This window comes from Carassius carassius, chromosome 32, assembly GCF_963082965.1.
Source record: "Carassius carassius chromosome 32, fCarCar2.1, whole genome shotgun sequence".
Taxonomy (NCBI): Eukaryota; Metazoa; Chordata; class Actinopteri; order Cypriniformes; family Cyprinidae; genus Carassius; species Carassius carassius.
In genome coordinates, this window is record NC_081786.1 from 3,597,154 (window position 1) to 3,624,124 (window position 26,971).

The 26,971-nt window shown below is 37.7% G+C and overlaps 1 protein-coding gene across 6 annotated transcripts in view; it reads left to right on the forward strand.

The window, feature by feature from the left end:
- The first annotated feature begins 719 nt into the window (after positions 1 to 719).
- cdc42bpaa (CDC42 binding protein kinase alpha (DMPK-like) a) overlaps positions 720 to 26,971 on the forward strand; it is a 68,301-nt gene continuing 42,049 nt past the window's right edge. For 3 of the 6 annotated variants that reach the window (XM_059519894.1, XM_059519899.1, XM_059519895.1), the window contains exons 1-5: positions 720 to 1,883; positions 7,522 to 7,613; positions 12,762 to 12,845; positions 12,947 to 13,042; positions 13,347 to 13,495. In XM_059519894.1, the coding sequence (XP_059375877.1) occupies positions 1,706 to 1,883; positions 7,522 to 7,613; positions 12,762 to 12,845; positions 12,947 to 13,042; positions 13,347 to 13,495 (599 nt within the window). In that variant the 5' untranslated portion in view covers positions 720 to 1,705. The remainder of the gene's footprint in view (positions 1,884 to 7,521; positions 7,614 to 12,761; positions 12,846 to 12,946; positions 13,043 to 13,346; positions 13,496 to 26,971) is intronic. The other 3 variants (XM_059519897.1, XM_059519898.1, XM_059519896.1) reach the window with 2 other exon arrangements.

Here is a 26,971-nt window from a genome sequence, read left to right on the forward strand (position 1 = left end):
GTAAAGATAAAATAAAAAAAATAAAAATAAACATAAAACGAAGGTAAAATGACCATATTGTTCTAGAATAGACACAGACACATTCAACTAAACTACATCAAACCAATACAATAAATAAATACAATAAAGAATAGAAATAATCTTCCCAAGTTCCCTGTTTAAGCAAAAAAGCTTTACAGAGTGTTTTTACAGTATGTTTTTTGTTTTTATACATGTGTATTTATGGACACATTTATGTTTTTATTTTTTTATTTTATTTTTTTATGAACGTGCATTTGTGTTTCTTTTTGTGTATTTTGAAAGTGTGTCTCTGCGTTTATATGCATGTGTGTTTGTTTGTGTATATGTTATGTTTGTTTTCATTTATATGTTATTTCTTCAATAAATATGAGAGGCTGTATCTATATCTGTATTTATGTATGTTTTAGGCACGTGAATGTCTATATATGTGTGTGATATGTTTATGTAAATGCATATATATATATATATATATATATATATATATATATATATATATATATGTATATATATATATATATATATATATATATATATGTATATATATATATATATATATATATATATATGTAGCCTTTGTATGTTTATTTATTTATTTAGGCATTATGTGTATGTGTCTGAATGTGAAAGGACGCGTGTGCGCGCATGAGAGAGAGAGAGCGCGAGAGAAAGAGAGAGAGAGAGAGAGAGAGAGAGAGAGAGAGAGCGAGCGAGCGAGCGAGCGAGCGAATAGTCGCCATGTTTCTCCTCATCATTCCCGAATCAGACTGATCGGCGGTGGGCAGATGAGAGAGAATTACCCCTTCACCCCGCATCCACACCATCCTCCTCCTCCTCATCTTCACCCCATCATCATCATCTTCCTCTGACGGACTTCATCCCGTGGGCAGGACTTATTTTTGAGCAATTATTCATGGGAAAAGGATTATGGAAAACTAAGCGACACTCAATCGGTGCCTTTGGGGAACTTCGCTAAACTCTGTTTATCGGACATAAAAAATATTCTATCCATCTTTTCCACACACGTAATGTCTAAATGTCACATTTTGGGGGGCGTGTCACGTTATATCTGCTTATTTTGAGGAAAATTCTGTTTCAGGATGAGATAAAAAATCTGTTAGCTTACTAGCCGACCGTCTTTATTAGCCTGATCGTTAGCATCAGTTATTTTAACCCGTTAAAGTTGAACAGACTGAGAATGTTTTTAAGTCTATGTGCTTGACATGGTTTGACGTTACTTGTAACATTAATACACGATTTGTTTTGTATTTATATGAGAGAAAAACTGTTAAGATACATTGTGTCGCGAGAATGTTGTTAGCTGGTTAGCTTGAGTAGCTACAGAGAAGGCACTTAAATGTAAGTTAAATTAACACTTAAAAAACACAAGAGATACATTACAGTTTTAGGCGGAAGGATAATGGCTTAAATTGTCATTTCCCCCCTGTCGTGGTTTGTTGGTCACCGAGTACATAGTACATTAAAAATATGTAGTGATAAGTTTTATTAAATTATGAAATTAAAATTAGTTTTTAGTTTACTGCAGTTTTGTGACTGCATTTTCCTGTGATGATGGGTGGGTCATATTTATAGCTATTTACAGATCCCCTCCAAAGAGTTCTCGCGTGTTTTCATCTATTTAAATAACATTACACTACAAATTTTGGACTGACACTGGTATTGAACCATGTCTGGAGAAGTGCGTTTGAAAAAGCTGGAAAAACTTATTCTGGATGGTCCTGTCCAGTCCAATGGACAGTGTTTTAGTGTGGAAACTCTTCTGGATGTTCTCATCTGCCTTTATGATGGGTGCATCAACTCTCCACTCAGAAGAGAGAAGAACATTGCTGAGTTTTTGGAATGGAGTGAGTATAATGCTTTAAAAACATTTCCTAAAATCAGTGCATTTCATATATAAACCATATTAAATCAGGTTATTTTATGCCCAGACCATTTTGATTCAATGCATTTAATGTTTAAACTCTAATAAATCAATGCATTTTATGTGTAACCCATTTCAAACCAATGCATTTCAAGTTCAAGCCATCTTAAACCAATGCATTTTTTGTTTAACCCATTTCAAATCAATGCATTTCACGTTCAAGCCATCTTAAACCAATGCATTTTTTGTTTATCCCATATCATACAATGCATTTCATGTTTAAACCATTGTAAACCAGTGCATTTTAAGTTAAACACATATCAAATCCATGCATTAATAGTCATCATATTTATTGATTAAAACATGAATGGTACCTAAGTTCAGTAGATGTTTGGGTTGTAAAGAGCTCATAAATAAGGATATTTCACTGACGTTCATGCAACAAATCTCTTTAAGCCACATTAGGCAGCACTAAATCACAGGTGTGTGTGTGTGTGTGTGTACAGCCCTGGAAAAGTCAAGTAGCAACATGCTTTTAAATTCTGAGCCATCATACCAGCATGTTGAACATGGGGCATGGATTGAAATTACCTCAGAAAGGGAGTGTATGGTATTAGAATTTGATTAAACAGTGTCACAAACCATTTTGATTTATATATACATGTGCTATCGAATGTGTTGAGAGTTAGTTGAAAAGTAATCAATTAAATCTACTTCTGTCTGTGGCAAGAATATATAAAATAGGTTTTTTTTTGTTTTTTTTCAACATATTTTTTTGCACATATTCTACAGGGCTTGGGAGGAATTTGTAGGCTCTTTGGGTGGTTGATTCATTCTTTAGTTATACAACTTAAATTCTGCATTTTAAAATGCTGTAAACATCTCTCTCTGTTGCATTAGGCTAAAATGATCCTTACACACTGTTTAGCCACAGGTTGGTTGGAGACGATGCCAGGACAAGCTTGAACTCGTGCCCAGATCATCAGCCAGATATGTGTTATCTCTGTCAGGGACCTGGGACAACCACATGCTTCAGATGGGATTCCTTAACTTAGTTATCTGACAGCTGACAGTTCTTGAGATGGTGCATGCAATATCTATCATACTAGGTGTGATGGTTTAAATGTCTGGATAAGAAATACATTTTGTGTTCATGCTGAAATGTTTCTGTTGGTGTTGAATCATCTATTTAAGTCTGGACTGGTAACTGAAAGTTTGTAGGTTCAAACCCTATAAGCAAAACATTAACTTCAGGTTACCTCAAATCTGGCATCAAATTATTATTTTGTATAATGGGCAATAAAAAGTACAAAATTTATTAGTGATATTGTCTGCTTTAACTATTTACCCAGATAATCAGGCATATATCAGGCATCTTTAAAATATAAAATAAAAGTCTGCTTTTAAACACATCAGTTGACTAATTAGTAATTAGTGTGGTGATTTCAAGCTCTCTCTGCTGATTGGAAATAGGCCTAAATACTTTTATTTTAAGGCCATTGTAGGAATGTGCAAGTCACAGATGCTGTTCAGGCCCAACTGTTTGAAAGAAAGACTGACTCGGTGAACGGTGACTAACAACTACCCTCTGGTATTTGAAGAAGTCCCCTGTGTAGAGAGTTTCCTTGGACAGCTGGTTGACATCCCAGGCGGTTTTATATGGCTGTCCTGTCACGGCCCCAACTTCTGCTTTCCCAGTGTTCTAGCTTTCATATGTACTGGATAAGTTTATTTATGCAGGTTGGGTTTGCTGTCAGGTAAAACCGGTCTCATATTTTAGGATTAGGTTTGTATTAACTTTGGGAGGTTTCTCGAATTCAAAGGTTAAATGTTCCTCACCACGAGATTTTCCTTTTATATTCAGTCCTTATTTGTATCTGTATTCGAGCAAGTCAACGCTTGTTTAGGAGTGTCATGCGCTGTGATTTGCAAGGCCAATATGATTTTAGTGATGGAAATAATCTTGTTGTCTGTCCTGAACGGATTGGGTTTAGGACCAGACTTGTTCCTCCATTGTTGTTTGCATTCTCGCAGATGAAAACGCTAGTGTAAACACTAGTAGTTGAGTTAAAATCCGTTTATGTTTCGTGACATTACTGATCTTCAGAAAAACTGGCTGGCTTATGTTTGGAGATCCTGTTATTTTTGTCTTTTTTATTTTTATTTTTACATAATGTTATGGTCTTGTCTTTTTTTTAGATTAAACACAATTTAAATATTTTAAATTTACTCCCTTAATTATGATTTTATCATTGTATTAACTTGCATTACACATAATGTTGACATCTACAGTTTCTTGTATTTGTTTGTTTGATTTCAGATTTTTTACCAGTGTTTTTCAAGTAAAGTTTTTTTGTAGTTTTTAAATGATTGTACCTTAATCGTAATATTTCAGTTGATGTAATGGGTCTTAAATGATTAGTTTAATGTATATGAAGTAAAACTACAGACGTTGAACACAAGCTGAAGAGGTCTGACTATTTATTTGTGCTATGCAGACATTTCACAGTGAAAATGCTCTTGATGTTGGAGTCGAGCAGAACAGGTTTGAACACGGCACGCACTCACAAATATATCTGAGGTCTTTCTGCAGTCTGGTGCTTCTTTCCCTCTATGGAAATCGAGTTTTAATGATCCTGCCAGTGTCTTTGCCTTTATATGGTCTCTTGGGTATTGCTGGAGATAGATGGTGTGGTTCATTTGATTTGCAGCACTGTGTCCTCTTATGCTGGAGCCTGTGACAGTGATGTATATACATTGAGCTTTCTGCATTCATATCTTTAATAGAACACCGACCTGTGCGTGCTGCAGTTGTTTTGGACACTTTGGAAACCGTGTAGGTTCTCCTTTGGAAGGCTTGACCTTTAAGCTGTCCTTTATAAATAGACTTTATACACTTTGCCTGTTTGATGTATTGGAGCCGTGATGGCAGTTCCAGGTGGTCTGTTTTCCATCTGTTTCTACTGCCCTGTAAAAAGATGCCAGACACTGTGGTAACATTTGATATTCATAGCATTGTTTACATGGAAATCTTGGTCATATCCCACAAAGCTGTGTGTGTTGATTTCATATCAGCTGCCTGACATTTTGGCTAATGGAAATCGTCCTCTGCAGCTTGAAGTCTTGTTTGCTTCATATTAGGTCATCTATCTCAGAGGACATCATTTTCGTCATGATTTTGCGAGAAATAATCGGTTTATCTTATATCTTTCTTGCTAAGTGTTGTGTTGATAGACTGATAAAATTCTTGGGAGATTTTTGGCACTAACTAATAATCTAATAATTTTGACTGATCATGTTTAGTGAAAAATTTCAAGAAATTAAAAGATATAGTATATATTTATAGTGTATAAAATTTATATCAGCATTGGCATTCTGCTTTTTGGGAATTGGCACTGGCTCTGCCACTATTCTTAACCAGATAGAGCAATAAGGCAGAAGACATTTTGATTGTCACTTGGTTTCTGTTTCTTTTATAATTTCTGGGTAGTTTCAGTGAAACCGCTTTGATCCAAAATCCACATTAAGCCACTGTAATTCTTTTTTTGTTTTCATACTCATTGTGGATAATTTGTCACTAGAATAACATTGCAATTAGGATGTTGTGTTAAATGACTTGGTCAATTAATAATTTATTGATAAGAGGTTAACACCAGCAACCAACCCAGATATTTAACCACTAGGCCACACCAGCCATGAACTGTTGTTGCTTTCTGTCATTTTACAGTGTGTTAGTTATGTGTTTAGAACCTTTGCTGTCTGTTAGTAAAGAAATGGCACACTCTTGTCAAAGGCTTGACAGTAAATGCACATCCTAGTCAGGTGATTTCAACAGGAACGTGGAATCTGGAGTTGCGTGTTTGACGAGAGACTTCAGATATACCAAGTTTTCTCCAGCTGTTTCCATAGAAGTGAGGCAGCACCTTAACCAAAGGTTTTCTGACGGGAGTTAAGCAAATCACTTTGATTGAAACCTCCTTGACTTTTTCAGTTTGTCTCTCACACAAAGAAACAAATTGGTTCAGATAACCTCTTAAGATTTTAAATGAGTAAAAATAATATTGTTGATTACAGTTCTAAAAATGAGCAGTCAAGTCTTATCTACTCATGGTTTTGACATCATAACCATTATAATTTCTGAACAAGCAACTTAGTTTAAATAAATGCTTTGAGTGATATTTTTATATGATATGTGGATATTTAAATGAGAACAAGCTCCCCCCACAAAAAAAAGAAAAATAATAATAATACTATACCTTTCAGCTAACTACATCGGTTTTTATTTTTCAGGGTTAACTGAACAGCACAAGGCTCGGTGTCTGTGCAATAGACTGGATTTAATGCAGTCCAAGTAAAAAAAAAAAAAAAAAAAGATCAGTCTTTGTGTCTGGTCTCCAGTGATGGCAGTTATGAACTCAGTGTGACATTCATTGACACATTTACAAAGTTCATTCATACACAGCACACAGCTTTGTAGCAGTACAATCTTACTTCAGTAGAACTTAGAAGCCTTTCCTCTCTTTGTCATACAGTAATTTATAGTTTACCCGATACTTATTGAAATCATTTATGGACTCAAATACATTTCTTAAGATTTGAAAGAAAATGTAAGTGGAGTTTGCCAAATCTTGCCACGTGATGCAGAAGTGTTCAGAGTGGTTGCTAGGGTCTTCTAGGAGGTTGTGGGTAGTTGCTAGGTGGTTAATTACTTATCCAAGTAAAAAAGTCCCACCCCCAATTCTTTACGATATTCTGGTTAATCGAAGGGAAAAGATGAAATAAAGAAAACAAATTTGAATAGTTCTTATTAGCATAATTATTGGTCTTAAATGTATTAAAAATTCAAATGTGCTAATTGCTCTTGGCCATTTTGAATGGTAATCACATGCATCCTTGAGTTGGGTGCATCCTCTTAACAGGTTTCAATAGAAACTCCTTGCACATCTTCTCAACCACACAGTTAATCATATTCTGTGTGCTTCATACAATAATGTAGGCTAATAATTGATTGCTAAAGGAAGTTGGAAGTCATCCTGCAGTCGCCCCATACTTGTTGACAAAGCTTTGTGATTGTACACAATCATGATTTGCAGTATATTAGATACAAACCTCACTGTCAGGATCAGTCACAATAACAGGGTAAATGGCAAATTTGTGCTACCATTCATGATTAAAAATGAAAAGACCTTTCTCTGTAATTAGATGTTAGGGAAAATGAGAATCTAGGTCTGTAAGCTGCTCATCGCTAAATAAAACCTCTCATACCACCTTGAACAGGTTTATTTTTTTGATAATGGCAGGATGACTGTTATCCTGGCTTCTACTTGCCAAATAAGTGGACATGAAATATTGATGGAGTTATTTTATCATGGGAGGAAAACAAGTCACAGTGGCCAGTTTTTTTTAGCTCAATCCCTGCAATACTTTATTGCAGTACACCATCAATCTGTCCTTCACACCTGCTCAGAGATGCTTCTGAACTTTTGACTTGTGTGACTGTGCTGTAACTGAAACTGCTACAAAATCCCTTCGAGAAGATCAGGCCCTTATGGCACACCATCATGAAGTGATGGATTTGAACGTCTTCAGTAATAACCTCTTCTCTCTCTCTCTCTCCACAGCCAAACTGTTCACCTCTAAAGTGAAACAGATGCGATTGCACAAGGAGGACTTTGAGATCCTGAAGGTCATTGGTCGAGGAGCTTTCGGCGAGGTAAGCGTCCATCTTGTGTTGAGATTCTGGTGAATGACTGGATCTGAATTCCCATACTACATAGCAAGGTCTCTTAAGTGATGGGTTGTAACCGAGCGCCAACCTCCCGCTCTCTCTCGTGAGGCCAATAAGGAAGTGACTAAAACTGCAATTCATCGACTGGCCGCTTGAGGCTGGCTGCAAAAGGGAGTCAGTCCCATAGACTCCCCATGTTAAAATGCCCAACTTTACAGCAGGAAAAAACATGTTTACAGCCTGGTTCAAAAAATGATTTTGGTCTAAATAGCTAATTTTGCCCTTCATGACAACTGTGAAGTGGGTGAATTTTTTTATAACTCATCCGTTTAAATTATATTAAGACTTAAAGTTCTGCATAATTAAGGGCGTGGCCACTTGAGTGACCGGGAGATTGCCGCTGCTGACACTGCCGTCGCGCTAGGTGGGTGTGGCTACAGCAACTAGCTCCCGCCTTTTTGCCCATTTTTGATTGTCCGGGAGAGTCGCGCGGTGACGCGCTGCCAAGATGGCGACGGCCCGCTCTACACACTTTAGGCTTCAAAAACTCTCTTCAGGAGTCTACGGGTGACGTCATGGACACTACGTCCATGTTTTTATACAGTCTATGGTTGTAACCCCAAAATGTTCTGATAAGTTTGATGTAGGTTTTTTAATTTTATTTTTTTTTTAATAAAATTTTGTGCAATGAACAATTTTGGTATTATGCTGGGTGGCCATTTGATGTCTAAAATGTCTTAAAATAATATATTTTTTATGTGGAGTTTAGAACTTTCCGGTGCTTTTACCAGTGAACTACATACTCTAAAAAATGTAAAAGTGTGTGAATTGGGGTGCAGCCAGTGAGTCGTTTAAGTACCAGAGAAGTGGCCAGGACCCTTGTGGTGCCATTGTTGTTTTTTGGGCAAAAAAAATCATTCATGACCCAAAGGTATGCCAAGTTATTTTATGTGTCATAAACTGAGTAAAGTACAGTTTGTTACTCTGTGAAAATGGGAAAGTGTTTAACCTGAGCTAACAGTTTAGCAGCCAAAATCAACCTATTTTCACTCTTGTATATTTAATGTTTGCAGAGCATGACACAGTCACCATCTGCAGAATGAGAGCTACACTGGGCAGATGCTGATGGGTGTCATGCTCTCTGAACGGAGCTCTTTGTAGTCCTGAAAGGGTCGTCTCTGTGTTAAGGTTGACCTCTCACCCTGGCCGCCCCGTGCCGCCCTGATCCTGGTTTCATAAAGACACTGACAGGAGCCAGGCTGGAGCGTGTAGTTTAAATCTCTCATAACATCTCTGGTTCTTCTCTGATAAGTGATTAATTGATGATTGACATTAATTTAATCGATTATTGATTGTTGATTGATCAGTTTCATAGCTGGGAGACATGCATACATGTGCTTTTGTCTTGTACCCTCATGCCATTATCGATCGTTTTAAAAAAAAAAACATGTACAGTCGTGGCCAATAGTTTTGAGAATTACATAAATATTAGTTTTCAAAAAAGTTTGCTGCTAAACTGCTTTTAAATCTTTGTTTCAGTTGTTTCTGCTATGTACTGAAATATAATTACAAGCGCTTCATAAGTTTCAAAGCCTTTTGTCGACAATTACATGACATTTATGCAAAGAGTCAGTATTTGCAGTGTTGAATGGTGTCAGGATGCTTTACTGTTGGCATGACACAGGACTGATGGTGCCCTTCTTGACACCAGGCCATCTTCCAAAAGTCTTGGCCTCACTGTGCGTGCAGATGCGCTCACACCTGCCTGCTGCCATTCCTGAGCAAGCTCTACACTGGTGGCACTCCGATCCCGCAGCTGAATCCTCTTTAGGAGACGCTTGCTGGACTTTCTTGGACGCCCTGAAGCCTTCTTTACAGGAATTGAACCTCTTTCCTTGAAGTTCTTGATGATCCTATAAATTGTTGATTTAGGTGCAATCTTAGTAGCCACAATATCCTTGCCTGTGAAGCCATTTTTATGCAACGCAATGATGGCTGCACGCGTTTCTTTGCAGGTCACCATGGTTAACAATGGAAGAACAATGATTTCAAGCATCACCCTCCTTTTAACATGTCAAGTCTGCCATTCTAACCCAATCAGCCTGACATAATGATCTCCAGCCTTGTGCTCGTCAACATTCTCACCTGAGTTAACAAGACGATTACTGAAATGATCTCAGCAGGTCCTTTAATAACAGCAATGAAATGCAGTGGAAAGGTTTTTTGGGATTAAGTTAATTTTCAATTTATGCAATTCATCTGATCACTCTTCATAACATTCTGGAGTATATGAAAATTGATATTATAAAAACTTAAGCAGCAACTTTTCCAATTTCCAATATTTATGTAATTTTCAAAACTTTTGGCCACAACTGTACAGTGCCTTGCAAAAGACTCCATACCCCTTCATTTTTTCACATTTTGTTATGTCCACAGCAATCTACGCAATGACAAAGCAAAAGCAGAATTGTCAAAATGTCATGAATTTATATAAAAAAAAAAAGAAATAAGTACATTGCATAAGTATTCATACCCTTAACTCACTACTTAGTTAAAGCACCTTTTCAGCCTCAAGTCTTTTTGGTATAATGTGACAATTTTTGCACATCAGCATTTGGCAATTATCTTCCATTCTTGTCCTCACCTCTTCACCTCTCAAACTCTGTCAGGTTTGATGGGGGCAGATGCACATTTTCAGGTTTCTCCAGAAATGTTTGATTGGGTTCAAGCCCAGGCTTTGGCTGGGCCCCTCAAGGACATTCACAGAGTTGTCATAAGTCACTCTTGCTGTGTGCTTAGGGTCATTGTCCTGTTGGAAGGTGAACTTTCTGCCCAGTCTGAGGTTCTGAATGCCCTGGACTGGTCTTTTTTAATTAAGGCTCTCAATATTTTGGTGCATTGAGCTTTTCTTGTACTATGACGATTTCCTCCGTCCCTGCCACTGAAAGACAGCCCCACAGCATGAGGCTGCTATCAGCACACTTTACTTTTGGGATGGTTCTCTGCAGGTGATGAGCACAGCTGGTTTCCTTCAAACATGATGCTTGGAATTGCGGTTCATCAGACCAGAGAATCTTGTTTCTCACAATCTGAGGGTTCTTTAGGTGCTTTTTTGAGTTTTCATGTGTCTTCACTGAGGAGAGGATTGAGTTTGGACACGACGCCGTAAAGACTAGATCGGTGGAGGATGTTTGTCTTTCTGTAGGTTTCTTCTATCTCCACATATGATCATAGAGCTCAACTAGATTGACCATAAGGTTCTTGTTCACCACACTTATCAAACCCCTTCTCCTTCGTTTGCTCCGTTCTGCCAGGAGGCCAGCTCTAGGAAGAGTCCTGTTTGTATCAAACTCCTTGAAACAGGGCTTGGTTTTTGCTCTGATATGCATTTTCAGCTGTTAGACCTTTTATTGAGAGGTGTGTGCCTTTTCAAATCATATCCATACAGTTGAATTTGCCACAGGTTAACTTCACTCAAAGTGTAGTAACATCTACAAGCGATATCACTGCTCTTGAGCTAAATTTCAACTCTCCCAGATAAGGGTATGAATACTTATGCAATGGAATCATTTAAGTTTTTTTTTTTTTTTTTTTTAACAAATTTGCCAATGTCAAAAACTTGTTTTTTGCTTTGCCATAATGGTGTATAGAGAGTAGATTGATGTCGGAAAAAAAAAAAAGTAATTTAAAGCATTTTAACATAAGTCAGCAACATAACAAAATGTATAAAAAAATGAAGGGGGATTAATACTTTCACAAGGCACTGTAAATTTCTGATTGAAAATATTTTATTTTTAAGTTACATTTTCAGTGATATGTTTCCATTTAACGAAAGTTAGTTAATAAGTGATACATTAGGTTATTTTGTACTACAGCAGTGGTAATAGTAGAGGACCAAAGTTAAAGATGCCAAGGATTCAATTATCTGTGTTCAGAACATCAGTGAATCTGAGTGAAGAACAAATGTTTTTGCTGTTGCTTTTTCCCCTGGTTTTCATTGCCTTTTTCATTTGAATTGCTCACTCTTGTCCACCCACATATCTCATACTGTTGACAATGTTATGACCGAAGCTAAATGTCATTTTTGAGTAATAATTAGTTTTCCAAAACTGTATTTCAAAGTCTGCATTGTGGGAGTTTGACCCATGTAAGGCCGTGTGTTTCGAAGGCACAGTGCCAAAGCTCTGAATGCTATTTTTAAAGTCACTTTCTAGTCCCTGGGTCCTTTCGATCAGATATTTTCTTAAACTTTTAACAGATAGTCTAACTTCTCTTAGCAACCGTAAACTGAATTTTATGGTCTGTGCCTTTGGGATTTGGTTTATTTTGAATCCCTATCAAGTGTATGGAAGAGAGAAGAGTGTGAATTCTGTCTGGAATAATGCTCGTATCCCGACTCGGGCTGGAATGTGCAGACCTCTCAATGCATGCTTGTTTTGGCTTATTTAATCGCAGGGAGTGAATCACACCGTTGTTTCACTTGGACACCTTAAATTCAAGACAAATATATGTCCATTCCACTTCCCTTACTTTTTCCATGATGCTTACACTTAAACATCTGGACCAAACATCATTTTATTGATCCATTATGTACCATTTAGGTGAATGTGTTTGGATCAGTGTTCTCTATAATTTAGTTTTTGCTCAGCAAAGTCTGTCATTATTACGTTATTATGTATTATAATTAAATACTATATACTTTATATCTTATATTTAAGATTAAAGATTTAATAAATGATTATATAATAATATTTATATACTGTCATTTTGGCTGTCAGTGAAATTGACACTGGCTTGAGATCGAATTGCTGCCAGCTGATTGTGCTTTTACTTGAGCCATGAGTTTGTGTTTTTGTTGAAGAATGCTTTTCTTTCTCTCAGTAGGAGTTATATTATGATATCATAGATGTGTGTGTGTGTGTGTGTGTGTGTGTGTACACTCGTAGTAACCTGGCATGCCCTGTAACTCCACTGTCACTGATAACCACTTCCATGTGTGATCTGGAAATCTAGATGGAACAAAAGCAACACACAGCGGGTTATCATCGTATCAGGACCTCTAGGAATTCCCTGCTGCTTTCTTAATGGAGGAGCCGGGTGTCAGATCTATGTGTGTTTTCCGGTGTGTTACAGGTAGCAGTTGTAAAGGTGAAAAGTTCAGACAAGGTGTTTGCCATGAAGATCCTCAACAAGTGGGAGATGCTGAAAAGAGCAGAGGTACAAACACTCATGAGTCTTTCCATCTCAAAATGAATTAGTTTAGGAAGGAAAGCTTAGTTTTGAGTATTTTGTGAACAAATTTGTCGTCTTGTTTCCAGACAGCATGTTTCCGGGAGGAGCGGGACGTGCTGGTAAATGGAGACTGTCAGTGGATCACCAGGCTACACTACGCCTTTCAGGATGACAACTTCCTGGTAGGCTTTTGCCTTCTGGGTATCTGTCTATCTGTCTGTTTGTCTGTTTTTCTCATTTTATATCTGTCTGGCTGTCTGTCTATCTGTCTATTGTTCTGTCATTCTATCTTTCTATTGTTCTTTCTATCATTCTGTCTATCTTCCTATCTATCATTTTATCTATCGTTCTGTGTAGCTCTATCATTTCACGTTTCTATCGGCGGCTCTAACTTTCAGTCTACAATTCTGGGCCTGCACAACTCTGTTCTCTCTGGTGTCTGTCTGATTTTACACTATTTAGTTCTGACATGTCTGTCTTCCGCAGTACCTGGTGATGGACTACTACGTGGGTGGTGACCTCTTGACCCTTCTCAGCAAGTTTGAGGACCGTTTACCAGAAGACATGGCCCGATTCTACCTGGCCGAGATGGTTCTAGCAATCGATTCTGTGCATAAGCTCCACTATGTCCACAGGTGAGACCGTTCTGCTCGCAAACCGGCCTGGTTTTACATGTCCTTCTTCCTTTTATTTTATTTCTGCTGCTCGACATTTGGAGCAAATTGAATGGAAATGATTTGTGTGTGTGTGAATGTGAATTATTTTGGGAACGCAGGAAGGGACTAAATTGTTCTGATTTCAACAATCACAGAGGACATTTCAGTGCTGCCATGTTCTATACATGGAGCGCACACTTCCAGGGATAACGCTCGGAGGCGCCTGGGCTCTCAGATGTGGCTCCAGTGGAATTGATTTATTCTGGTCTTACTAATTGCAGGCTGCTGCTGCGGAGCCGAGCAGAGGTCCGTGCACTGTACAGTATGCACTCTGGGAACTCAAATAAGGACTGTAATTACAGGTTTAGCCCCCCGGCCATGAGACATTTGTTTTGGACAATTTAAAACTCCTGTCCAAAGAAGGGAAAATAGACAAAGTTCCATTTTTACCCATGTTTAAGTGCTTTGTCCAGTTTTGGACAGATTTACTCAAGCTTGAAATGAATAGTTACATAACCTCATCCATAGTAAAACCCAAAGCTAAACTTTAGGTGCTGAGTAGACTGGATTGACAAAGGGGTGGGCCTTCCATTGTTGTAATTTATGCAGGAAGTTGCCTATTTGTGGCCCAGGCTGTGAGTTTCCTGTCATTCTGTCCCTCTTGCTGGATGCTTTACAGTTCAGCAAGTCTGTTACGTATCATAAGTTTTATGAGAGCTTTAACTCTCAAGTGCTTATTATTCACTGTTCGAATATAAACGCATGTTTTCCCCCTGCAGCAGCGTGCTTGAGTTGATGCGCTAGATCTACATTCCTGCTGTCCAGTTAAAGCTGTTTGCGTTTGAGTGGTAGTCAGCGCTCACACCATATGTTCTGTGACAAACTGTGACACTTTTTGGCCAAGACAGCTGTTCCTCTTATCTTGCATCTCTCTTATGTGAATGCACTCGCATGGTGTGATTAGGAAGAATTTGTGTTTTTGGTTCCATATTTGGAGTTTTGTGTTAAACATATCAACTGAAAAGAAGTCAACAGCAAATTGAAACTAAGTTTAAGTGGGAAACATTTAACTGTTCATGAGGTAGATTGCCTGGGGGAAGAAACTATTCTTGTGCCTTGCTGTTCTTGTATTTGCGGCTCTGAGGCGCCGGCCAGATGGCAAAAGTTCAAAGATGGGGTGACTTGGATGTGAGGGATCCAGAGTGATTTTCTGAGTCCTTTTCCTCACTCTGGATGTGTACAGTTCTTGGAGGGTGGGCAGGGGAGCACCAATAATCCTTTCAGCAGTCCGAACAGTTCTCTGTAGTCTTCTGATATCTGATTTTGTAGCTGAACCAAACCAGACAGTAATTGAAGTACACAGGACTGACTCAATGACGGCTGAGTAGAACTGTTTCAGCAGCTCCTGTGGCAGGTTAAACTTCCTCAGCTGGCGAAGGAAGTACAACCTTTGTTGGGCTTTTTTCACAATGGAGCCAATGTGATTGTCCCACTTCAGGTCCTGAGAGATGGTGGTTCCCAGGAATCTGAATGACTCCACTGCAGTCACAGTGCTGTTCATGATGGTGAGTGGGGAAAGTGCAGGGGGGTTTCTCCTAAAGTCCACAGTCATCTCCACTGTTTTGAGCGTGTTCAGCTCCAGGTTGTTAAGACTGCACCAGACAGCCAGCTGCTCAACCTCCTGTCTGTAAGCAGACTCGTCACCGTCCTGGATGAGGCCGATGACTGTAGTGTCGTCTGCAAACTTCAGGAGCTTGACAGATTATACAGACGTTTCAATTGTTCCCGGGTCGCTAGATTTTGCACTTTCACACTGCCAGTGATTACCCGGGATATGTGCGTGCTTTCACACACAACCTGTAAAGGTCCCGTAACGAAACGTGACATCAGGGCGTGACGTGTAATGTACGAGTCAAAAACGTTAGGCACGTTATACTTTCACTGAAGCAAGCGAACGATCTCTGCGTCAGCGCAGAAAGTGAGGAACTAATTGATCTATGCATCATTACAGTTTGCACACATTTGTTTGTCGCGAACGTTGGTCTTCCTTCAAAACAGCCGGTAAAAGAGTTGCGCGATAACGTGCGTCATCACTCTGACAAGGCATTAGATCTGGCTTTTGTTCACACAGTGCTCGTCCCGGGATTGAACCCGGCAATGTTACTAGGTCCCCGACCTGGGTAGGGATGGGTATCGTTAAGGTTTTAACAGTATTACTTCTCTTACCGATACTGCTTAACGGTCCGGTACTTTAACGGTATTCTTATCGGTACTTTGTGTTGTGATACTTTGTGTTGTGTTAGGCGGTCGAAAACTTTGCATTTCTCTGTCTGTACATAATGCACTTTTGAAATTTTTTTTGACAGATTGCTTGTGTTTCCGCCCTTACATGCAAAAATTTTGTTGCACTTATGACAACCAGCGTTGTCTGCATCAACTCTAGCGAAGTATAACCACACTTTGGAACGTTTTACTGTCTCCGCCATCGTCACTCTTTGTATTAAGCAGGAGTTTTCTTACTGTAAGGTCTCAAATTTGTATCTGGTTATTTAATCACAAAACAATAAATATAATTTTTTGTCATTCTTTAATGTGGTCTTTTGACCTTTTGACTAGATGTCCAGGCAGGCGGCTATAGACTCATTTAATAGCAGTTTATTGTGATGTTGTTTCAAAACAATCAAAATATAGAGTGAGAGTGTGACCGTTCTGTTTCTTTATAAGGATAAATGTGAATATTTGCTTGTTCAGCTCCTGTCGAGAGGACAGGACCACTGCACCGACCTGTTCACCAGAGGTCAGCGCTTCAGCTCTCACATGACTTTCATTCCACATGCACACAGGTATGTGGCACGCCCCGGCCCAGCCCTTTGAACACCAGCAGACCGGCAGCAACCCTCTCCTGAATGCTGGGTATTTTGAGCACCTCCCCTCAGCGTCTGGCTATTAGCCAGTCTGGCCAGCGTCTGAGAGACATATAACACTCATATTCCTCCGAGAGCCCAGCAGCGTGTCTGGGATTTTGACACCTCATTGTCACTTCTGAGGCTCTGACAGCCACACCACTGCCATCTGCAGACTAGCTCGGCTCTGATCATGTGAGCTCCTGTGACTTCACTCTTATTGGTGGTTGATGCATCGATTTGCAGCTCATTTCCATAAAGTTTTCATTATGTTGGCCACATTTACTCCTGTTGCCTGAAATCACTAAATTTGATATATATATATATATATATAATATTTTTATTTTTATTTTTTTGCTCATTACAGTAATGTTAAAGGGTTAGTTCACCCAAAAATAAAAACTCACCCTCATTTCGTTCCAAACCCGTGGGACCGCCGTTCATCTTCGGAACACAGTTTAACCCTCTGGTGTTGATTATGAGTCATTTTCTTCTGATAACCCCGAAAAGAACTTAAATTACACTTTCAGTTTTAATCGTACAGATAAGAGCAATGCATCAATCGAATCTGTAAAGGGTCTACTTTTTTTGGATACAGACATAATAACAACAAAACTTTGTGCACTTATAAAATAAAGATAACAAACAAGGTGTGCTGTCTGCAGCCTTTGTCTGCGCTGATTTTCATTTACAAACACGTCATTAAAATGAACTGTAACTCCGTGAATACTCAACGAAGAGACATGAGAGAGATATCTATAGAAAGCCTGACATGTCTGCTTTTAAACTAAACAAGCAGCTGAAAACAGATATTCTGTGATAAAGTAATCCATATGAAAACAACGCAATGTCCGTTTTTCACGTTTCCCTTCATTATATCTGTGACCACGTCCCCGCGCTGAAAGCGCTATTCATATTCAAACTGAAGCTGAACCCCAAAAAGATGTGATGTGGTTGAGGATTTGAGAAATGGATTTCCTCAGAAAAAAAAGAATGAAGCACTTTATTCAGCCTAGATCATAAACATGAGTAAGTCTCTTTTTATTTATTTATATACTTGTACTAGTTTTCACATAACGTGTAAACATTTTACTAGTTAGACTTTTTCCAAAGACTTTTTCCAAACTATAATTCCTGACTAAATGTATAATTATAACATTATGAAGTTTCAATAACAATACACAATACTATACCATTCAAAAGCATGATGTAAATAATATAAATGTAACAAATAGATAACTGTAACAAATGTAAAAACAATGCTGTTCTTTCAATTTATTCCCCCTAAAAAACTGAAAAATATTCTCAGCTCTTTTCAACATTAATAATAATAATAATGATAATAATAATAATAACAATACATGTTTTTTTGTAGAAAATAAGATTGTTAAAAGGATTTCTGAAGGATTGTGTGACTGGAGTAATGATGCCAAAAAATTAGTTTGAAAGTCAGCTTTGATTGTTCCTGATAAACTGTTTAACTGCTCCCCCAAGTGGATATTAAATTATGTTGTGGGATAATTAAATATATTCTTAATAAACTACAAACATAAAATTATATAAATTTATTTTGTGCTCACATTCTTTCTTGTAACTCTTCCCTCTCAGTGACACAGATGACTGAGAGGCTCATTATGCAGCTCATTATGCAGGTCTTTGTCTTCTCAGGTGTAAATCACAATGATATTCATGGTAGTTGACGCCTACTCGCATATGACTTTTACCAACAAAAAGTGTCAAAAAGTGAAAATTTAAATCAATATATTGTTTTCTGTAAGTGAGAAAACAAGATGATTTTCACATAATTTAGAAAGAAAAATTCTAGGCTACAAGCTCCAGTTCTCAAAAATCCCGGGAACCAATGTTCTGTATGTGTTTTATTGCCTTATTCAAGTGATTTAACATTTTTAGTTTTTCACTAACCACGCATAACATTTTTTTTCTCAAAAATACAATCATGTACATGCATGCATTTCACATATTATTATAGCCAAGTTTGTGCTGATTACAGTGAGATTAGACTTTAACCATTCAGATATTTATAAGAAACTGAAAAAAGCACAAATGTCAGGGCATGACAAAACTTCTCCAGGCCCCAAAAATACCCTTAGACTCTTAACCCTTAGAGGGTTAAGATATTTTAGATTTAGTCCGAGAGCTCTCAGTCCCTCCATTGAAAGTGTATGTACGGTATACTGTCCATGTCCAGAAAGTTAAGAAAAACCATCATCAAAGTAGTCCATGTGAATTCAGAGGGTCAGTTAGAATTTGTTGAAGCATCTAAAATACATTTTGGTCCAAAAATAACAAAAATTACAACTTTATTCAGCATTGTCTTCTCTTCCCGGTCTGTTGTGAGTGTGTTCACGACGCTACTGACGTACGATGCTGCTGACGTGTTTTCTGGTGTGCCCAATAACAAAGATAACACGTCAGCAGAGTCACTGCAGTGTTGTGAACGTGCTCACAACAGACCCGGAAGAGAAGACAAGACTTAGAGAAGTAGATTTATTTCTCATAATGTTAATGTTAAAATCTGGAAATGTCTCTGTGCTAAATATCTTAAAAGCCTAAAACATAGACTTAAACTTTTTTATGCAAAATATAATTTTTTCATTTGATTTTGAAGTGAAAATATAACTTGTATGTGCTCTTGGCATGGTTTTGTTCTGTTGGGTGGATTATTTTCAAATTGCCATACTATTAGACCAAGAAGATATTTGCAGATGTTTTTGCATCAGTGCTGGTTTGTTTCTGGTTTCTGTGGTATCCCACAATGCTGTGCGCTTAACTTGACCTGAGTGGAGTGGATATATCAGAAGCAATATCAACCCCTCCTTTGTGTAATTTGATCAGACTTAATTTTTTGTCTTAAAATGGTAAAAGTGCGACAAATTGTAGCATACATGTGCTTGAAACATCTATAGTTATAAACCGCATACAGTTTTAAAAATAAATGAAAGAAATTATACCAAACTGGACAGTAACATCCTGAATCTAACCGAAGTGTGTCGTGAGACCCTGAGGGTGATTCAGGGTGTGGTGTGGCACAGCTGCACAGCCTCTTGGGATAGCCAGGATCGTCCATCTTCGCCTGGAATTTCAGGAGCTCCCAGAGGAATGAACAGCACTACAGCTTCTGAGGCGAGATCTCAAGCCCAGATTCTCGACCACATCGCTGATCACCATCTGCAGAGTCCTGTAGGCTGCAGGAGAAAGCCCCCTCGCATTCCTGCGGTCTCTTTCACCAGGAAGCCGAGACTGAAGTCAGCAGTAAACTACTCCGTGACCTTTGTGGCGGTTCATAGCTTCCTCTTCTTACAGTGCAGCAACTGTAATGCTTGAGTTTATGAAGTACAGTGACTGTCCAACTGGAGGAAATCATCCGTTACTGTAGGCTATTGTGGTTTAAGAATGTGAAGTTTTGTCTCTTCTTGTAAGAGTCTTCTCAGGGGTGTTTTGGATGGGGAATTAACCTCTCCTTCACATCTCTGCTCCTAGCGATTGTGTAATCTGGGTTAATATTGATTCAGGTGTGCATGTTTTCTGCTCGAATGAGTTGCTGGCAGAGAAAATCATGCCTGGAGCTCATTGTGATCATAAGCTCAGGCCTCTATCGCATTGGCAAACACACCCCTCAGTCATTCTGAAGCTCCTGAGATCTTTATTCTAGTGTTTTAGCTTGGTTTGTGATTAATCCAGTTATTGATCTTCCCCAAACTGTGTGCAGATATTGATCAGAATTCCTGAAAGTCCACCCCTTTTCCGTCTCTCTCGAGATGATAACCTGATGGGTCGGACAGGTCCCCAGGGTCTCTGAGAGTCGACTGCCAATAGCTGTCATTAGATAATGATTGGAAATGCCTTAGTCAGCGTCCTTACGCAGGAGCATCAATTGTTTTTCATTCTTCAATGCTTTTTTAGCTCTGTGAATTAAATGACTTAAACTTTTAAATGAATATATAGCTTTGCTTGTCTAAGGCTATAATTGTGGAATTTGGGATCTTCAAACTAAAAACTGTGGTGCTTTGAAACTTAGAGATAATCCACCCAAAAATGAACATTCTGTCATTTTTTACACATCCTCATGAATGTAAACAATCTTGTGTAATATAACCTATACACAGCCTCATTTCGTTCCAAACCTGTACGACTTTGTTTCTTCTGTGGAACACAAAAGAAAACATTATGAAGAATGTTGGTGACAACAGTTTCCTTTGTATTCCAAAAAACTTCCATTGTATTATCTTTATCATGTATTCCAAGTCAGCTTGTAACAACTAAACAACTAAAACTGTTTAGTTACCAACATTCTTCAAAATATTTTCTATGTTCCACAGAAAGTAATTCAGGTGACCGGTAAAATGATGAATTTTTGGATAGGCCAGCATGTATTTAATTAATTTATTTGTATTTTTTTAGTTTTTATTTAGATAAACTATCCAAAAAAGCAGTGCTATGCTATTTTAGAGAAAGATATTTTGGGGAGTGTACTTACTGGTTGTTCATGTAAAGTATCATGTAAATAATAAAAAATAATAATAATAATGATACATAGATGAAAACACCTCACCTTTAGGTTAAAATTAGCTTTTTTGAGATCAAAATAGGTCACCTGTGAGATTTGCTTCGATCTAGTAAGAAAGTGTTTTAAGGGCAGGGTTCTTACAAGGGTACTTGTGATCTTACAAAGGTAAATGAAGAACTGGGGCCGGTTGCAGACTCGTCATAACTTTTTATATTCAGTTGTGAAAAGGTAGACTGGTCTTATTTGTACTGGAAAAGTAAGACTGATAACCACTTGGCAGCTGCTAGTAAGTTTTGTGTAGTATTTTCTTTACTCTTAACTAAACAATCTAAAAAGGGTCTGAGGGTATTTGATGTGCGAACAGGGAAGAGAAAGAGGGCAAACATTTTGCATGTAGCTCTTATCAGCCAATATTGTCTTAAATAGCCTGCTCAATCATTGTTTCAGCCACACAGTAACTGCTTGTAAACAATGTCACGTAACGTCACATTTACCTCAGAAAAAACGGTAACCAATGGTGTTTGCATCTAATAATAATAATAATAATAATAAAATAAATAATTTTGACTCGTGTAAATGCTTCCAGAAGCCCCTGTGTAACCCCAATTTAGTTCTTATATATATAGATCTCTTTAAAATCAATTAAGTTTTTTCAAATATTATTATTTTTTCTCTCAAATAAAATCTATTTGTATATATAGGCCTTCATCTATATCCTGTTGTTCTGGGGTGCAGTAACTTCATCTGTACACTGTTCTTCTCACGCTTGTTGTATATTCTAGACCTTTTTAAGTCATTTTAAGTGCATTTATGAAAAACAGCACCTGTTAAGGAAGTTGAGGCTTGATGTAAACCACTAAACAGGATGTGGTGTAAAACTTGAAGGAAGTGGTTCACCACAGCTAGTTGTTCTGCTCCTCATATGAAGTGATGTCTCATTTCCAGGAAATGAGACACGGTTCTTTGTGGGAGTCTTGGTGTGACTGACATGCGGCTGGACAGCTGACCGTCAGAGATGTTAGTGGTCAGTTAGCCATGACTCTTCTCTCGGTCCGTCTGCAGTCAGGGCAGATGGTGTCCACAGATCAACCGTGCTCTTTTAAAGCAGGATTACTTCCCTTCCTGGGACAGCTTGTCCTCTATCTCTGTTTTGTGTGTGTTATGAAGACTTGATGCACAAAGCTGACATCTTTGACTCTTTATTTGGTGATATGGAGCTAATTGGTTTATGTGAAGTGTCTGGGAAATGTTTGCTTTGTCTGGAATTCTCTTAACAAAAGAATTTAAAGCCAGCTGGACACCAGAAAGTGAGATGGACTCACTGACACTGAGTCACTATTTTATTTTTTATTTTTTTTGATTGATTGATTGATTTTATCTACCGGTAGACAACATACTCTTTGTTTATAAGTGCAAAACTGCTATTTTTGTTGGACAGTTTTATTGTGAATAGAACTTAGTTTTAAAAGTTTTTTGAACTACAGGAAGAAATTTTTTTTTTCTATGTCCATCTTTGTGGAAAGAGAAGATCAGGAAGAGAAAATAGCTGTTAGTCATCATCACTGTAAGTGGCCTATTTGCAGAAGGATTTGGGGGATGTTTGCTGTTTTGTCCACCCCCTTTCCACTCGCGAGACTGACAAATAAGAAATAGATGCAATAGAAAGGAATGCTGGGTCAATATAAAGGCCATCAGTGTTTACTGTTTACGCATTTATATGGAGAGTTGCAGGGTTTTAAGTACAGCTCATGACTTTGGACGGCCTAGCCATGGGAAACTGTTGCAGTTCATTCAGTGCGCTCTCTTTCTGGCATTGCGAATTCCACAGTGCTTTATTGGCATGACAAAAACTTAGTGTTGGGGTTTATTCAAATCAGCACAAGCTCTAGTAATAGTGATGGTCGCCTTTGCAAACACAACTAGTGCAAAGTAAACGTAGAAGAGTCTCTCACGCTGTTAATATAGGGAATGTGTGGAATTCTGTCTCTCTCTCTCGGTGTCTTGGCAGGACGAATCTCTTTTTCAGTAAACAGCAGCTTGTCTGATAAGAGTTTCCAGTGGTTTCGCCGTCATGCAGTGAGGTTGGCATCAGACGCTTGCCTTAATAGGACATTACTCTCCTGCTTCTTTTCTCCCAGGGTCCGTCTTTATTACCCCTTTCTGCATTTATTATTTATTGATTTATTTTTTGTGCAAGCTTTTTTTTCCCCCTTTGGACATTCCATACTTTTTCCTTTCCTTTGTTTTTATATTGAACATCAGTATAACACAATATTGAAAATCTTAATTGTACAAAATAAAGAGTAAAGCAGCACTGAAATGTATTAACACATTAATTATTGGTTACTTTGTTTCATGCTCTCAGCAACCAAAAAGTTGTGACACAAAACCAGTTTATCCTCATTCCAAGTGAACACGTATCATATTTTCGTTTACCTTGTATAGCTTTGTTACTGATCTTCTAGGATAAAGTCTATATGGGCCGTCAGTAAAAAGGTTGATGGATCTATTTATCTTGGCGTTCTGTTATTTGCATTTATCAGTTTTCCATCCATTGTCATTGATCTAAACAGAACAGACCTGCAGCCCATTTGTGAGAACCACAGCTGCAGATCTCCATCATCTCTCCATATCTGGCACTGGTGCTCATCCCAGATTTTCTGTTGTCAGTTCATGTGTCCTCCGGATGCAGCTCACCTGACTCGTCCTCCTCTCTGTCATTTCTCATTTCACTCCTTCTCTCTATCTTTTACTCCTCTAGCTGTGTGAGAACTCAGACAGCTCCTATGTGGCCTGTCCACAAAACAAAGTTCTTCACCTGTTTACTGAGTTTACTCTCTCCCTCCTGGCCTTTTATGGGGCATCTTCTGCTGCCAAATTTGAGAACAAGTGTGCCAGTTGTGTCCCTCCCGCCAGACTCAGAAAGAGTGCATCTTATTCATTATTAATGTATATATGTATACCATTCAAAGGGTTAGGATGTTTTTTTTTATATTTTTGAAAGAAGTCTCACAAAGGCTGCATTTTTTTGATCGAAAATACTATTGTGAAATACAATACTAAAATTTAGAATAGCTGCTTTCTTTTTTAATATGTTTTAACAAGTAATTTATTTCTGTGATGGAAAGCTTCACTCCATTCCTCCAGTCTTCAGTGTCACATGATCCTTCAGAAATCATTCTCATTTGCGGTTCAAGAAACATGTCTTATTATTATCAGTGTTAAAAAAACAGTTGTGCTTTGATGAAACCATGATACGTTTTTTAGGAATCTGTGATGATGAATGTAAAGCATTTATTTGAAATGGAACTCTTTTGTAACATTATACATTTCTTTACTCTTCTGATCAATTTACTGCACCTTTGCTGAATGAAAATATTAATACTTAAGTACTGACCCCAAATGATAGTTCAGATTATTTTCTGGATGTTATATGTTAGTGATTATGGCTAAATAAACCCTGATGTGAAGCCATTTAGTTTGCAGTAATTACTGGCTGGCTGTACATTTAACCTGTTTATTACATGACTATTTTCTGAATCACTAAATAAAACATAATTATCCATAAATTATACAGCCATTAGATGAATATTTGACTCCAGAATGCCATACTGGACCAATCAGAATCATGTCCTCCAGAGAGCGTCTGATAAGTGTGTTGGAATGTTCTGAGGGTCAGAGCAGTTTTTGGGCTTACTGAGAGAGAAACAGAAGTTATTTTTAACACCATGGCTCTGTTTCTCAGTGCTCACTGATCCTTTACTGTCTCAATCACACACACACTCACTCACACACAGTCTTCCACCACCTGCCCATCTATTAAGCAGCTGCTGCTCCTCCTGTTTATCTGTGTGTGTGTGTGTGTGTGTGTGTTAAAGAGACCCCGAGGAGATGAACCGTTGCATGACCATTCACACACTAACATCATTTATAACTCTTCTCTGACTGATCACACATACTTAATTGCAATAAACAATGTGAATCTGTTATATTAGATGTGTTCAAGCTGCTTTGGAAAGTTTATTATGACTAAAAATGGGAGATTTTTTTAAACACCACTTCTTTCATGGTTGATTTAGTTTGGATGGAAACTTTAGTTCTTAAATGATGAATGTTTCTTTAGTGGGAGATGAGGTTAATGCAGTCTGCAGGGACTTATTTCTCTCATTTTCTATTGTTTGCTTCCAGCTCTTCCTAATAATGTCTTCCGAGTCTTTGACCACTGTTGACAAAAAAAATTAGCTGATACCAATAGCTTATGCAATGTATATTATAATATGTGTTATGTTGTGTTATAAGTTATTAATATATACGTTTTTTATATTTGAAACAAAAATGTAAGGATCAGAAGCAGAACATTAGCATATTCAGTCAAAAAGCTTGTCAAGGGTTTAGTACTTTTAAACCTAACAGAAAAAAATATAAATAAATTAAAGTATTCATATTATTTCTGAGTTGGCTAATATTTTTCCCGTACTGGCTTAAAAGATGTGACTACTGATATATTGTGCATACCTAAGTCGTGTATGGTGATTTGTAGGCTTTTTTGTACTTTTAATGGTGGTTTGGACTCTGTTTGTAAGCTGCATTTGTAGTCTCTCGTGCAGCTGTGGTATCGTGCGTGGACGGCAGGAAACCAGCACTAATCTCATTTTAATGTCCTGCTTCCCAGCGCTGCGTTTCTGTCAGGGCCTGTGTGCAGCATCCTTCATGTAAGAGGAAGATGAGGTTTTCTTTCAGCACATTCACTGCTCAACGGGATGATGTTAGCTCCGGTGTTGTCAGGACTCAGGTTTACTTCACTTGTTGGCAGGAGGGAAGTTGACCTGGAGTGAACAGACGATTGTCATGTGGTCTCACTAGGTTACATCCCTATATTTGACTTGCAAATTCATTATTATTGTGTTAAAAAGACAAAACCACTAACGTGCCCCTATTATGGGTAATGAAAGGTTCATATTTTGGTGTTGGGAGTCCCCAACAACAGGTTGACATGCATGCAAGGACATGCATCAAAAACACTTTATCTTATAATATGGCTTTATTTTTGCCTTATTTGCTCAAAGACTCCCAAACGATTCATTTTTCGAAACCCCTCCTTTGCATGATGCTAATAAGCTGCGATTGGTTCCGATTGGTCTCATTTTAATTTCATCATGCCTGTAATGCCGGATAAAGTAGCATTTGTGAATGCAGTGCTGCTTTGTGTACAGCGTTACCAGGGAACTTCTATTTTACCGCTTCAAAAGTGGCACCTAGTGGCAAAGAGTGAATTTGCATTTGGGCGGGCAGTATGCTAATGGTTCATGTTAACGTCAACATGAAACGGTTTGGGATTTGTTTTAAAAATGACTTGTTTCAATGATTCACAGTCGACTTTTTCTTTTAAGAGACAATACATTTATACACCGTGCACTTTCAGATTAAAAACTTTCCATGATGTTTTCATTCACACTGTTGCACACTGCATGAAAGTGAATTTTCAAAACTCCATAATAGCATAGAAAAATCCATAACACTTTATTTATTATTATTTATAAGACCAGTGTTGTTTTAGAATTATTTATATAACTTTATGGCATTTATATTTCTAATAATCTTTTTATTTTTATATTTTCAGTTTTCATTTTAAGTAATTTAAGTTTTTGTAATTTAATTTAATTTTCTTTTTTTTTGGTAAATATTTCTATTTAGCTTTATTTGATTTCAGTTTTAGTTTGAGCAATTTCAGTACTTCAACTTAAACTTTGCCCAAGACATTTTTCTTTATATTTGTATATTATTTTAGCTTTGATTTTCAGTTTTTATTTTAGCCATGTTTTTTTTTGGGTTATTTTAGTTTTAGTTTCAGTTAATAGCAACACTATTTTCAGACTCTAAAACCTAAAGATAATTGGCATTGGTCATATAAAACATCATTCATAACTATGAAATGAAGTACAATTCAGAGTGCAATTTATTGACTATTATTTTAATTCTTAAATTCATTTTTAATTGTATTATTTTTCAACTTATTTCAGTTAG